This window comes from Sorex araneus, chromosome 10, assembly GCF_027595985.1.
Source record: "Sorex araneus isolate mSorAra2 chromosome 10, mSorAra2.pri, whole genome shotgun sequence".
Lineage (NCBI taxonomy): Eukaryota > Metazoa > Chordata > Mammalia > Eulipotyphla > Soricidae > Sorex > Sorex araneus.
The window spans coordinates 60638998-60654226 of NC_073311.1; the positions used below are offsets into that span (position 1 = coordinate 60638998).

The 15229-nt window shown below is 41.7% G+C and overlaps 1 protein-coding gene across 1 annotated transcript in view; it reads left to right on the forward strand.

The window, feature by feature from the left end:
• LOC101538192 (solute carrier organic anion transporter family member 1B3) overlaps window positions 1-14791 on the forward strand; it is a 65638-nt gene extending 50847 nt beyond the window's left edge. Inside the window, exons 13-15 of the mRNA XM_004611284.2 lie at window positions 4947-5011; window positions 6724-6841; window positions 12510-14791. Of these exons, the coding sequence (XP_004611341.2) occupies window positions 4947-5011; window positions 6724-6841; window positions 12510-12723 (397 nt within the window). The 3' untranslated portion in view covers window positions 12724-14791. The remainder of the gene's footprint in view (window positions 1-4946; window positions 5012-6723; window positions 6842-12509) is intronic.
• Window positions 14792-15229: the final 438 nt, after the last annotated feature.

Genomic DNA, 15229 nt, shown 5'->3' on the forward strand with positions numbered 1-15229 from the left:
TTTTTAAATGGCAATACAATACCAGGGAGCAATACAATGCCTATAAGTCTGGGTAAAAGGAACAAAGAAGGAACCCATTTTTATATTCTTACAACTTTTCTATAAGCATTTTAAATGTACATTTGCAAAGAAATGTCATTTTTAGACTTTGTTTCCTCCTAAGTAGTTAACGTCTCCACCAACTCGGTTCAGCCAAGAGATTCCTCTTCTAGGATCCCTCTCCCCTTCCCCGAAGCCTCCCACCTGCAAGAATAGTTATGACAGAAGAAAAACCACCCAGCACAGGAATGAGCAGAAAACTGGGTCAGACTGTGGGTGGGAAATGTCAGGACTCCACCAACACAGCAGTGGGTGGCTGGTCTGGCAACACGTTCTTGGAGGTCATCACCTTGTTTCAGTGCCTTTTCACAATCTGTGTGGGCTATTTAAAGGAACGTGTCTCCAGGCTAGCCCTTGCCCTGCCAGGAACATCTGAACCCTCAGTCTCGTCTGCAGAAGGGCCCGACTCCCCCAGAAAATGCAGTGTAAGGTTCAGCATGGCAAAGGTCTAATGTGAAGGTTTTGATGCAGTGCTCCGAGCTTGGGCAAACGATGAGAAAGGAAGCACACTTCATCAGAATGACCCTAGAGCTCCCTCGCCCTTCAGTTTTGTCACTGGTGGGCTGTCTTCAGCTCCACAGCCTGGCTGGATGGAATGTGAAGAGAGGGAGGTGCCCCCCAGAGCTCCAGAAAGGCAGCATGGCAAAGGATTGAGCCTGAGAGCTCACAGACGCTGAGGCAAGGCAGTGGCCGTCAGGACTGATCACTGTGAGCCTTCACAAGTGAACTGACAGAAGAGAGCACAAAATCAGAGGACCAGCTGGGGGTGAAAGACAGGAGAGGAATACCAGGGGGAATGCATAGGAAGATCTTGGAAGTATCACTGTCGTCCCATTGCTCATTGATTTGCTCCAGCGGGCACCAGTAAAGTCTCTACTGTGAGACTTATTACTCTTTTTGGCATATAAAATATGCCACGGGTAGCTTGCTAGGCTCTGCCATGTGGGCAAGATACTCTCGGTAGCTTGCCAGGCTCTCTGAGAGGGGCTGAGGAATCGAACCCCGGTCGGTCGCGTGGAAGGCGAACGCTCTACGTACTGTGCTATCACTCCAGCCCAAGATCTTGGAAGTAGGGCCATGAAAGAAATAGGAAAGCTTTAGCCTCGTGAATCCTAGTTATATTCCTACTAAATCTGACATACATTTGGGTGCAGAGATTTGCCAGGTAGAGACAAAGGAAGAGGTGTGGCCAGGAGTAGGGAGGATGGTTACAAAGGAAGCTGAAGAGGAGGCCACCAAGGACATAGATTCTCCCTCCCCCTCGGTCGAAGAACTGTGTAGCTGCTCTAGTGAAGTTCCCTCTTGCCTACCCCTTTCTCTGTGAAATAAAAGAGGCGAGAGTCAGAAGGAAGAAAGAGACTTCGGAGGAGACCAGCAGTGGGAATGTATCATTCTCCAAGATGGGTGGGATAAACTGAGGAAGTGGATGATTAACAGAACTTGGGGTGCTCTGGGGGCTGTAGAGGCTTCATGTGATAAACTGAAAGTCAACCCAGTCATAGCATGTTGGATCATCTCCTCTTTGGCACAGCAGTGTGTAAAAGCAGATGACTGGGTGAAGGCTGGGTGCAGTTACAGTGGGTAGGGTGTCTGCCTTGCGTACAGTTAATGCAGGCTCAAGCCCTGGCATTCCATATTGTTCCCTGAGCCCCACCGGGAGTGAGACCTGAGTGCAAGAGCCAGGAGAAGTAAGCCCTAAACATGGCCATGTGGCAAAAAAAAAGAAGGAAAGGAAAGGAAAGGAAAGGAAAGGAAAGGAAAGGAATGGAAAGGAAAGGAAAGGAAAGGAAGGAAAGGAATTGGAAAGGAAAGGAAAGGAAGGAAAGGAAAGGGAAAGGAAAGAAAGGAAAGGAAAAGGAAAGGAAAGGAAGGAAAGGATAAGCGAAAGGAAAGGAAAGGAAAGGAAAGGAAAGGAAAGTGAGAAGGAAAGGAAAGGAAAGGAAAGGAAAGGAAGGAAGAAAGGAAAAGGAAAGGAAAGGAAAGGAAAGGAAAGGAAAGGAAAGGAAAGGAAAGGAAAGGAAAGGAAAGGAAGTGACCTGGAAACCAGGAGGTTTAGAGCATTGGGGAGAGAGCCTCTAAGGATAGTAAAATAACTAGGGAAAGAAGCAGGAAAACATTCAGTGGGGGCAATGGCAGAGAGCCTAGTACTAAACCATCAGAGTGATGGCGCTGGTGACGGGGATTGACTCTAGGGACCCTCTGGCCAGCAGGTGAGGGAATGGAATAATGTGCCATACCGGCCCACCCTGTGAGGGGAGTGAGAAGGCTTCCAGAAGAGTCTCTTGAGTCTGGAAGTAGTAGAGGCAGGTGATGCAGGAGAATAAGCTTCCTTGCGTATTGCATGGATGGACACTTGTGGGAGAGAGGCTGAGCCAGGCTTGGTCTAACCCAGTGTCTCAACCTTTTTCCAGCCTTGGACCTTCTCAAGCTTTGGCTCCTTCCTGTGTTCCTTGGTTTCTCCCCCCACCCCACAACTCTACCAGCCGATTCCCTAATCTCAAGATGTGTACCTTTCCCTTTTTTGGATTTCCCCCTGTGTCTCCCTTAAAAGATCCTAGAGGCCCACAGGGGCCCAAGCCCCACCTACCCCCACCCCCACCCATATTGAGAACTACTGGATTCAAAGTGAAGGCAGGTAAGGCAGGTAAGATCCAGTGCTGGCCCCGGACACTGAATGACAGGGCCCGTGGTGGAAGAGTTTGGCTGGAAAGGAGTGAAGTCCTAGGTGTGACTAAAGGTACTTTTACACCAGGGGGGGAAAGGGGTAAGGCTAGGCACCTTGGGGTTCGGGAATACTCAATGTCTGACTTCTGCTGGTGACCTCAGAGCATCACCATCTCTCAGACTTAGAACCAACGATACATCCATTCTAAATGGCTCAAGCAACCGCAGAGTCGAGCACATCTTTCAGATTCACATTTAAATGATTGAATCAGTGAGGCTACGAACTCAAAACTGTTTGTGCATTCCCTACCTGTCCTGTCTTGGTCCAGGATTTGATTAGGTCAAGCTGAATCTAGAGATTTGATAATCAGTGGAGAACCAGAGGAGCAATTCCAATGAAGAGTGCAATGTTGATAAAACATTCCTCAATAGTTAACTGGATAAAAGTAACGTTTAGTTTCTCTGGATTAACTCTCTGGAGAGATTCATCCCTAGAGAGCTCTTCAGAGTACAGAGCTGATCACTACCAGATGTGAGGCAGGAACTAATTAGCACTTTTCAGGAGAATAATACGCGTATGTGACAAGCACACTTAAGAGTTGCGTGGGTAGTTAGTGTGACTTTGTAAGAGTGTTTATGGTTGTCACATCTGTGTGTTTTACATAATGGAATCACATAAATCGGTTCCTCCCATTGAGTTGTCTAAGATGTCACATTCCCTTTCAGGAAGACATTTTGCCTCTACCGACTTTGCATGTAAACCAAATGCTCCCTTTAAATATAAGTAACAGAGAAAAGTGACGCTTAGTATCCCTGTCCCAGAGAACTCGGCCAGGAGAAGATTAAGTTTTCTCTTCTCCCCAAAGCACCATTTAGAATGCTGGTATTTGAAAAGACAGTTGAGTGGAGCTGCAGTGAACTTCCTCTCATTCTGGACGAAGCTGGAAGGAAGCCACCTCCGTGACCATGAGGTCTCCTCCTTGGAGCTTGGGTTACCACTGTCACCCACTAGGAACAATCCAAACTCCCAAGAAAAAAACGCTTTGTATTAGTTTACTTCTTATTTCAAGAAAAATAGAATTTTGAACCACTGTCACTTTATCCCACCAACCACCACTGCCAGAAAATTCATTTAATTGAAAATGTGTTGGGATATAAAATGATACAGAGTCGTCAGTTCACTAAACAGAAATTGTGGAAACAGTTTCCTGAATGCGGGTGTGAGAGGGCCCTTCGAGAGACTTCTAATGTCCTTAGTACCTGAAAACTAGTATTTAGAACAAGGGATAACAGATCAGTGACATCTCTCTTGGTCCTCCTGCCATATATGACATAGTTTATTAATCATATCAGCCAACTTTCTATTAATAGCAGAAATATAACAGAAATAATGTGATAAAAGATCTACTCAAATGGAGACGTATATCAAAGTATTTTCTCATAGGACTTGTGGTGGCCACATAAAATCCACTTCTGTAATTTGTTTTAACCACTATCTCATAGGATTCCCCATCGAGAGGTATAACTGATTATTAATCATTTAAATTTCTGCCTTTTAAAACAGCTAATAACATAAGTTTAAATAAACAATGGGACTGGAGCTACAGCACAGCGGCTAGGGCCGTTTGCCTTACACATGGCCAACCCGGGTTCAACTCCTCCATTCCTCTCGGAGAGCCTGGAAAGCTACTGAGAGTATCCTGCCTGCACGTCAGAGCCTAGCAAGCTACCCGTGGCATATTCGATATGCCAAAAACAGTAACAACAAGTCTCACAATAGAGACATCAGTGGTGCCCACTCGAGCAAATCGAAGAACAATGGACTACAGTGCTACAGTGCTAAATGTTAACTATCCATTTGAGGGGTTTCATTCCATCATGAAGAATAGTGGCACTGAAAAATGTTTTGAGGGGTTCTTTTTTATTTTTATTTTTTGCTTTTTGGGTCACATCCAGCAATGCACAGGGTTTACTCCTGGCTCTGCACTCAGGAATTATTCCTAGTGGTGCTCAGGGGACCATATGGGATGCTGGGAATTGAACCTGGGTCGGCTGCATGCAAGGCTAACACTCTACCCTCTGTGTTATTTTTCCAGCCCCGGCACTGAAAAATGTTTTCATATTAAACTCAGTTTGGTAGTTTCGAGATACATCATAATTTATTTGTATTTCTCTTATTTTAGAAATGTTCAGCCTGAATTGAAGTCTCTGGCAGTGGGTTTCCAATCGCTCATTGTAAGAGTGCTAGGTATGCTGCATATGTTGATTATAAGTTCAAGATGTAAGTATTCAGGGTCAAAATGATAGGACAACAGGAAGGCATTTGCCTTGCATGTGACTCACCTGGGTTCGATTCCCAGCATCCCTTATGGTCCCCTGAGAACCACTAGGAGTAATTCCTGAACACAGAGTCAGAAGTAACCCCTTAGCAGAAAGAAGTAACCCCTGAGCATCGCCAGGTGTGACCCCAAAAATAAAAGATGTAAGTATTCAAGTCAAACCTCAAAGAAGGAAAGTAATTAACTTCCAATTCTACGTGTTTTAATCTAAACCATTTAGTTAAAACAAAACATCATGTAGCTCATTGTTCCCAAGAGAAAAAAAATCTAAGGAATCTTCTAGATTAGGTACAATGCAGAACTGACAGTACAAACAAAGGAAAATCATAGAGAAGGTAAAAAATATATATCTATTCATGTCATAAATGAGAACTAATAAGAGATAAAAGAAAACTGAGTAATCTCTCCCCCACATCCCCAACCTCCCCTCCCCCAATAAAATGTGGCTAATTCTAGTTGAAGTCCACCTGCTGAACACAAAGAACCTGCTAAGCACCGTCAGATTTGATGTCCACCCTCTCTAAAAAGAAAACAAATCATCTGCCAATGTTTTCCACTTTGAAATTTGGGATTGTTTCCTCCCAGGGGGCAGCCTGGACGACCTTTCTTCCTCCTCTCTGAGCGGAGTTCCGCCCAAAGACGCTCCAGAGAGGCCCACCAGAGTGGTCAGGCTGAGGTCGTTGAGAAACCACAGCCCAAATCTTGTAGTTATGTTATCCAAAATATAGATCTCCACCAACATGCCGCTAAACTTTTCACCAAATTACCACGCTTTGAACTAGGAGTCACTCTCTGAGCTTATTAAAATAGCAGTGAGAGCAAAAGCCCTCTCTCCCACGGCAATGTCCATCCTCCTGACAGGCCTCACTCTCTGCAAGATAAAAATCAGGTTATGCACAGACCACTGAAGACTTAAGCCGCCTGTGGTCAGACCCTTAATGGGGCACTAGCCAGTACAATCCCTAGCCGGTAAGGTCTAGGCTGCTACCAACGGAACGGAAAGGTGCACATGCGCAATGGAGAGAACGCACTGGGGCCTGAGCTCTAGCGATAGCAGGTGGACCCAGAGGGAGGGGACGGCCAGCCAGAAAACCAGGGAAGCTAAGGCCAAGCTAAGCCCGTGCTTTCTGCAGAGGGCGTCTCAGTGCAGAAAAAACTCACCTTTGAGTTTTCTTTAAAAAAATAGCCTAGTTGCAAAAATCTTCTTTTGCATCAGCTGAACGAGAGCCCTTCTCTTCCCCTATAAGACTCCACTTGTGTTTTTACTATTCAGCCCTCCTTGCCTAAAATAATTACACCCGAAACAACCTAACATTCATGTTTTACTGATATCATTTTTCTTTTTAGTAACCAGGCTTAAGAATAATAATTATTATAAGAATAATGTTCTTTTCAATGCATGTGGACAGAGTGAGGGTGGATAAATACATCTGTTCTGTGATAGTTGGCCTTTGAGATGTTTACGGACCGTGAGTCCTGGGTGGGTTTAGGACAGAACACTGGAAGAGCCATCCACCAGTTTTCACTTGTACACCATCTAATCTATTTGTAAATGTCTTGGTAGCTGATCACAGATACTTGAGATTTCTTCTTCAGATTTTCATTTTAACTTATGTTGCAGGAGGGATTCCAGCGCCCATATACTATGGGATTCTGATTGATAAGTCTTGTTTGAAGTGGTCTATCAATCATCAGGGGAAGCAGGGAACTTGCAGGATCTATAACTCTACAGTTAATGGGTAAGTTGTTACAGCTATATTTCATGGATAATTCTTTCTTTTGACCTTATTCCTCAAAGAAGAATTTTCTTTTTCACAATTACAATATCAATGATGATACCCATGATTATTGAACTTTGTGTTCATATTATGTTAAGCAACCATGAACCACATAGAAAATGTATAGAGTAAACACAAAATGAACAAGCAACTTTTCCAAAACCACAGAGTTATTAATTACTGTATCACTGTCGTCCCATTGCTCATCGATTTGCTCAAGTGGGCACCAGTAATATCTCCATTGTGAGACCTGCTACTGTTTTTGGAATATCGAATATGCCACGGGGAGCTTGCCAAGCTCTGCCATACTAGAGCTATTAATAAAAACAACATATCTGTTTCCAAATAAATTTGCTAATACTCTGAATTAATACTCTGAATTTTGTGTTTCACGAAGAATTCAGAGATCATTCAATGATGAGCAATCACAAATAATCGGGGGGGAGGGAAGAAATGTCCTATACTCATCCATTCACCGGGAAATAATTGAATGGCCATCTAGAAAAACAACATGTATCTTTAAAAAATAATAAACTGATCATAAATATAAATTTAAAATATGAAATTAAATTATTGAATTAAGTGGTCAAAATAAATTATTAAAATATTAAATTGTGGTAGAATATTTTAAATTCTCTAAACATGTTTCTAATACCCAAATGCCCCAAAATCATAGTTTTTGGAGCATTGGTGTGGGGTTTTAGGCCACAGCCTAAATCCATAGGGTCCTCAGGAGACCCTATGGAATGCAGGGAATCAAATCTGCATTGGCAGAATTGCAAACCAAGCACTTTAACCCCTGTGCTACATCTCCAGCCCTGTTTGTTTGTTTTTTTTTTCAATTCTCTACCAAGAAACATTTTAACAAAGTTAAAAGGAAAAAGGAAAGTAGAAAAAAGAATGTGTGACTCATAACACAAAATAAATGTCCTACATGTATAAAGTCCTCTTTGAATACAAACAAGGACTAGCAAGTCTAACAGCAAGGATTTTTCTTTCACTGCTGGTAGGAATGTCAAATCGTGTGACTACTTTGGAAGAAAACCTGATAGTTTCTTAGAAAGTTAAACATAAGTTTATTGTGTGATCAAACAATCGTGCTCCTAGGTATGTACCCAAATATCTGGAAACTTATAAACTTATGCCCCTATGAAAATCTGCACATGAATATTTGCAGCAGCTTTATTCATGGTTACCAAAGCATGGAAGCAACCAAGGTGTCCTTCAGTGGGTAAATGAATGAATTCTAGCACATTCGTGCAACAAATACAATTCAGCAATAAAAAGAGACGAGCTGTCAAGCTACAAAGAGATAAGGCATAGTCTTAAATGCATAATGTTGCATTTTAAAAAAAGGCAGACTGAAGAATCTGCAAATCATATGGTTCTGACTCTGTGACCTCTTTGCATTCGTTTTCCCCATGATAGCTAGAAACAACTATTACTCTATAGACATTTATACCTCAACATTGGTCCTGATCAACTTCCTTTGGCCAGTTGTGTTCATTACTACATTGAAGTGGACTATGTATTTTATTTACTTATTTAGTTAGTTAGTTAGTTTTTGTGTCACAGCCCAAAGTTCCCAGGACTCCTTCTGTCTAGCTCGGTGCATGAAGTTGCTTTCAGCGATGCTCCCAGTGGTGCTCCCAGCAGTGCTCCCAGTGGTGCTCAGGCCCCCATGTCTTTCTCGGTATCAAACCCAGGACTCCTGCAAGTAAAGCATGTGCTCCGACTGCTTGAGATATCTCTTTGGCCTATGCAGCATAGAATTTTAAAGTGTGCATTTACCAATGAATAAACAACAAAAGTTTTGAAATTCTTTATTTGATATTTTGGGGTAACCAGATAATTGCTTGTAAATTTTTATCTAGCACAAACAATATCAGCAACCTTAAACAAGGAGTAGACATAGATACATCACAGCAATCCTAAATCTAAGCTCAGTTTCTCAAGATTTCTCAAATCACATAACCAGAAATTCACATTATTTTTTCTTATAGCAACAGAGATTTTCTAAAGTCAACATTGGTATATAAGCCTGATATAACCCAGACATCAAGCAAAATAGACTTTTTATTTTCATTTTAATTTTTAAAAGTTTTTGGATCATACCCAGCTATGCTCAGGGGTTACTCCTGGCTCTGCTCTCAGGAATTACTCCCGGTGGTGCTCAGACAACCATATAGGATGCCAGGGATCAAACCCAGGTCGACTGCGTGCAAGGCAAATGCTCTCCCCGCTGTCCTATTGCTCTGGCCCTGACTTGTTGGTTTTTAAAATAGGTCTTCTCCTCATATTTTGTATAATAAAATATTTTATTCCAATTTAATAAATTTAAGATTAAAACTCTCAAAGTTGGGACTGGAGAGGAAGTACAGAAGGCAGGGCTCTTGCATTATATGTGGTGGACCTGTATTCTATACCCAGCACCCATGCGGTCCCCTGAGTCCCTCCAAGAGTGGTCCTTGAGCACTAGGAGTAAGCCCTGTGCACCACCAGGTGTGGCTCCCAGAAAACCAAAAAACCTCAAAGTTCATCTTCAACAAGATCTAACTGCTGTTCAAAGTATATTTCATATATTTCATTTCATTTAGTTGATAATGTCATGAGACCACTTAATGCTCCCTAACCAATGAAGACAATGGCTCATCAATTCTCCCTACTCAGCGAAATCACCTCAGAAACTAAAAAAATACTGCTTTCTGGGTAAAAACATCCCCACCCTAGGGATTTTTCACTTGTCAGGAAGTATGGCCTCAGTATATCACGATCACGACCAAGATCACAAAATCCCGTTAATCATCGATTTCTCAAGTGGGCTCAGTAACTTCTCCATTCGTCCTTTCCCTAGATCTTAGAAGTCTCTCTCGACTCAACCCTCCCAATGATGTCGCACTGGCGGCTCTTTCAGGATTAGGGGGATGAGATGCAGCTTGTTACTGGATTTTGCATATGAATACCCCATGGGAATCTTGCAAGGCTGTCCCATGTGGGCAGGAAACTCTCAGAAGCTTGCCAGTTTCTCCCAGAGGGAGAAGTAGGTTATAAGATATCTTCTGGGAGCTTGCTTTTAAGTCTCTGGATGTTGGCCATTGATGGGATTACACACACCTGGGGTCCTCTGCCGGTACCCTCATGCATGAGGCCTGTCCGAACGTGTAGAGAGGGGCCTCCAGCATGGCTGTAGCTAGGTTCCAGTGGTCTTCGGCTGTCTGGAGCTCTGCTTGGGGTGGGGAGGGAAGCTGGAGCCCATCCCCTCCGAGGGGCCCCGGGGAAGACAGCCAGGCGTGCGGGCCAGAGACTGTCTTGGCCTCAGTATATACATTTAAATTTTCCCTCTTGTGATCCTAATATGCAGCCAAAGTTAAGAATCACAGGACTAGAATGTGTAATCTATAGAGTTTTATGTGATAACTGTCCAAAGCCCTTACTGCAAGGCCTAGCAGACTGCATTTGCCTTGAAGCTAAGCTTTGGCTCCTAGTTCAATCTATATGGATTCCATTGGCTCATCTCATTATTTCATGCCCTTTACTATCTAATCCTATTTATCTGTGTTTTACAAACTGCAGTACTCCAAATAATCTTTACTTAATTTGGGGGCACCCCCTGGGTTGATTCTTAATTCTTTGATCAAATAATCCTAGTAAAGAAAAAACTTTTTAAAGCACATTTTAAACCATGAAAAGAATGTCTAAGCTATATGCAAAAAAATGGACTCAGATCTCCACCTATCACCATGTACAAAAGTCAGATCAAAATGGATTAAAGACCTCAACATCAGACCAGAATCCTTAAGGTACATTGAAGACAAGGTCAGCAAAACCGTCCACAGCATTGTAGCCAACGGTATCTTCAAAGATGACACCCCACTGGCCAAGCAAGTGAAAACAGAGATAAATAAATGGGACTACCTTAAACTAAGAAGCTTCTGCACCTCAGAGATACAGGGACCAAAGTACAAAGACAGCCTACAGAATGGGAAAGGATATTTACCCAATACCCATGAGATAAGGGGTTGATATCAAGGATAGACAAGGTACTGGTTGAACTCCACAAGAAGAAAACTGCTGACCCGATCAAAAAATGATGAAATGAACAGAAACTTTCCCAAAGAAGAAATCCGAATGGCTGAGAGGCATATGAGAAAATGCTTGACATCACTAATCATCAGGGAGATGCAGATCGAAACATCAATGAGATACCATCTCACACCACAGAGACTGGCCCACGTCCAAAAAAATGAAAGCAACCGGTGTTGGCACGGATGTGGGGGAAAGGGACTCTTCTTCACTGCTGGTGGGAATGCCGACTGGTTCAGCCCTTTTGGAAAACAACATGGATGATACTCAAAAAATTAGAAATTGAGCTCCCATTTGACCCAGCAATACCACTCCTGGGAATATGTCCTGGAGAGGCAAAAAGGTATAGTAGAAATGACATTTGCATTTCTATATTCATTGCAGCACTGTTTACAATAGCCACAATCTGGTAAAAACCGGAGTGCCCAAAAACAGATGACTGGCTAAAGAAACTTTGGTACATCTACACAGTGGAATACTATGCAGCTGTTAGAAAAGATGAAGTCATGAAATTTGCATATAAGTGGATCAACATGGAAAGTATCATGTTTAGTGAAATGAGTCAGAAAGAAAGAGACAGACATAGAAAGATTGCACTTATATGTGGAATATAAAGTAGCATAGAGGTACAAACTTGCAATGATATCTTATATCTCTTCATTCTCAGCAATGGAAAACAAATTATCAAATGCTTCCTTTTCAGCAGGTCCAACTTTATGGGGGGAAACTCCAAAAAATAATAGTGAGTTTTTTGTTGAAATACTGAATGTAATCAAAGTAAAGAGAAAGTAAAGTGAAATTTATCAGCTACACAGGCGGGGTGGGGGGCTGAGGGGGTGGAGGTGGGGGGAGGTATACTGTGATTCTTGGTGGTGGAATATGTGCACTGGTGAAGGGATGGGTGTTCGAGCATTGTATAACTGAGACTTAAGCCTGAAAGCTTTGTAACTTTCCACATGGTAATTTAATTTAAAATAATAAAAATAAAATAAAAGAATGTCTACTTATTTTCTACTTAATTTTCTACTTAGTTAAGTAGAAAATAAGAAAAACATTGGGATTTTGCTGATAACACAATGTACAATAACACAGTGTTGCTGATAACTGTACATATATGTACAGTAAAAGTATTAGATACTCATTTCTCGGGCTGGAGCGATAGCACATTGGATAGGGCATTTGCCTTGCATGTGGCTGACCTGGATTCGAATCTTCCACCCCTCTCAGAGAGCCACGCAAGCTACTGAGAGTATCTTACCCGCATGGCAGAGCCTGGCAAGCTACCCGTGGTGTATTCGATATGTCAAAAACAATAACAAGTCTCACAATGGAGATGTTACTGGTGCCCGCTCAAGCAAATCGATGAGCAACGGGATGAGAGTGACAGTGACAGAAAAGAATGTCTAGAATTGCTGATTTAATATTTTTTATGTGTAGTTATAATTTTAAATGTATTCTTTTTCTTTCAAGGTCACCTCCTGGAAACCAAGTTTTCAATTCTTCCACATAATTTGAAGTGAAACTTAACTATCTTCTCTCTTCACAGATATTCCTTCCTGGGATTGACTGCGATCTTAAAATTCTTAGCACTTATTTTCTATTTTCTATTCATTTCTGCCATGAAGAAAAAATATAAAGGAGAAGGGGCCAAGGGATTAGAAAATGGGAAGAAAGTCATAAATGAAGCAAACTTGGATTCCTTAGAAAAGGATGGACATTTGCTTCCTGCCCTCAAAGCAGACCAGGAGACGAATATGTAAGGGAGGAAATGAACCTCCATCTCTCTCTTCCAGCCCCATTTTCGTAATTCGGTAGGATGTTAGTGTATGAGCAATTCTGAATCCTTCAGAAAACCGAACTACTTCTAGATACAGAGTAATAAAACAAATTGATGAAAAGTAAGTGACCACTCATTGTTAGAGGCTGCCTCTACATTTGTGGCTAAAAGTAAACTATATGATTCATATAAATTTAAGGTGAGCGTCATAGACAGCATGAAGTAAAAGGAAAAAGTTGTTGCTTAACTATTAAAACTCTTTAAAAAAATAGTGGCTAGAAAACAGAGGTGAAGAGAGAAGTGAAAGCAGTAGCCTAAATAAGGAGTTATGACTGATACATATTTTTTCAACCAGCTTGAAAAAACCTGAAAGCAGCTTGATGAAGAATGTATGCTATAGCAACTCTTACTGTTCGTGCTTTTTCGGGTATTTCACAGACACAATAAATTTATAACTAAAATTGTGGTTGGCAGCATCCCCTGGTTTATCTTCATCCCATCCGCTATTTTCAAACTAGGCCAAGAGAGGTAGCACAGCAGGTAAGGTACTTGCCTTGCATGCCGTCAGCCCGGGCTTGATCCCTGGCCTGCAGATTGTGGGCTTCCTGAGCACTGCCACAAGTGACTCCTGAGCACAGGAGCTGGTTTGGGGGGACAGCTGCATATGGCCCAATAACTAAAACTAAAATAAAATAATAAAATATTGCTGAAAAATACAAATAACTGAAAAATTGCAAGCTATAACTATGAAGCGATATACTTCATACATATTTTTTGATAGACTTGTGGGAATGGATTAAGAAAGAATTCTGAAATGAAGTTTTTTAAAATATGTAAATTTTATGTATCTGAACAAGGATTAATATACAAGAACTGACCAAGAGCTCATATTTGCCAGTCAAGAATTCACAGAAATGTAAAATAATGTCAAAAGGAAGACAGGGAAGTAGGAGAAGAACAAGGTTTTACCAAGGAAAATACACCGGTAGCAACAGACATATGCCAAATACTCATCACTGATAACCAGGGAGCAGCTTATCAAAATAACAAGGAGCTCTCACCTCTCACTTATAAGACTAGTCTGTATCAAAGCAACTAAAACAATCAGTGTCATTAACTATTGGTAAGTGATAATGTAAATACATCTAGCTTCTATGGAAAACAGCAGAGAAATTTCTCAAAAAATTAAAAATGGGGCTACCATATGATCCCACAATACTACTCATGGATAACTATCCAAAGAACACAAAACCACTCATTTAAAAAAGATATGTGCATACCTACTTTTGTTCAGGTGTTGTTTAAACACACAAAGAAATACTAATCAGCTCCTAGAAAAGATAAAAATATGCGCTTGGCTATAACATGGGAAAAACTGGAGGGGCCCATGCTAGGTGAAATAAGTCAGAAGGATCCGAAGGAGAAAGACAAATAAGATCTCACTCAGATGTGGTAAATGAAGCAAGGAAGGAGATAGTATCCTATGAAAACAAGAGTCCAGACTGTGATCACAGAACTGAGGTGACCAAGCTCTGTGGGAGGCCCCTAGTGGACAGGGCAGGTCCTAGGGTGAGTGGTGGAGAGATATTGGCACTTTGTCATGGACATGAGCGAGTGGTAAAACCATGCGCATTCTTGTCAATGTGTGTTCTTGTAAAACAATGTTACCTCAATTAAAAACTTAATTGAAAAGAAAATAAAAGATGTCTCTTGTTATTGAATGTAATCAAAGTAGAGAGAGAGTAAGGTGGAAATCGTCTGCCACACAGGTAGAGGGAGGGTGTGGGATGGGGGGATACTGGGGTTTTGGGTGGTGGAAAATGTGCACTGGTGAAGGGTCGGATGTTTCATCATTGTGTGACGGAGACTTAAACCAAAAACTTTGTAACTGCTCTCGCGGTGTTTCAATAAGATAATAATAATAACCATTATTGTTACTAATATTTTATTATTAAATTATTGATAAGTATTAATAACTATTATTATTACTGTTATAAAAAGATGCCTCTTCTGTTTGTTTGTCTGCTCTCTTGAGACTGGTCATGTCAACATGAAATAATTGGCTGCGTGTAATTTTTGCAAGCCCCTCAGTTGGACACACAAAGAGATGACTTTCACAGTTCCTGGGTAGGACAAGAATAGGACAAACATTTGAATTCTTGCTCTTGCTAGGGACAGCAATTTAGTTGTGCTACAGAAAACTGACCAAGAAACAGATTAGCAATTAGAGAGATAAAACTGAGAACCCCCACTTTATTTACCTATGCAGATTTGACCTGGCATTGCTAAAAGGGGGGCAGCCCCGAGCCTGCAATGCAGTTCCTCTGGGGCCTTGATATGCTAACCAGCACCCCTACCAGACACAATGTTGCTAGCAGATACAGTCATTGGTGCAATGAATAAGTAATGTGATTTAAGTTCCAGACCTTTACTACTCGTTTTTGTGATGCTGCTCCTGTTCTAGCAACTGGATCAGCCTCACATGTCCT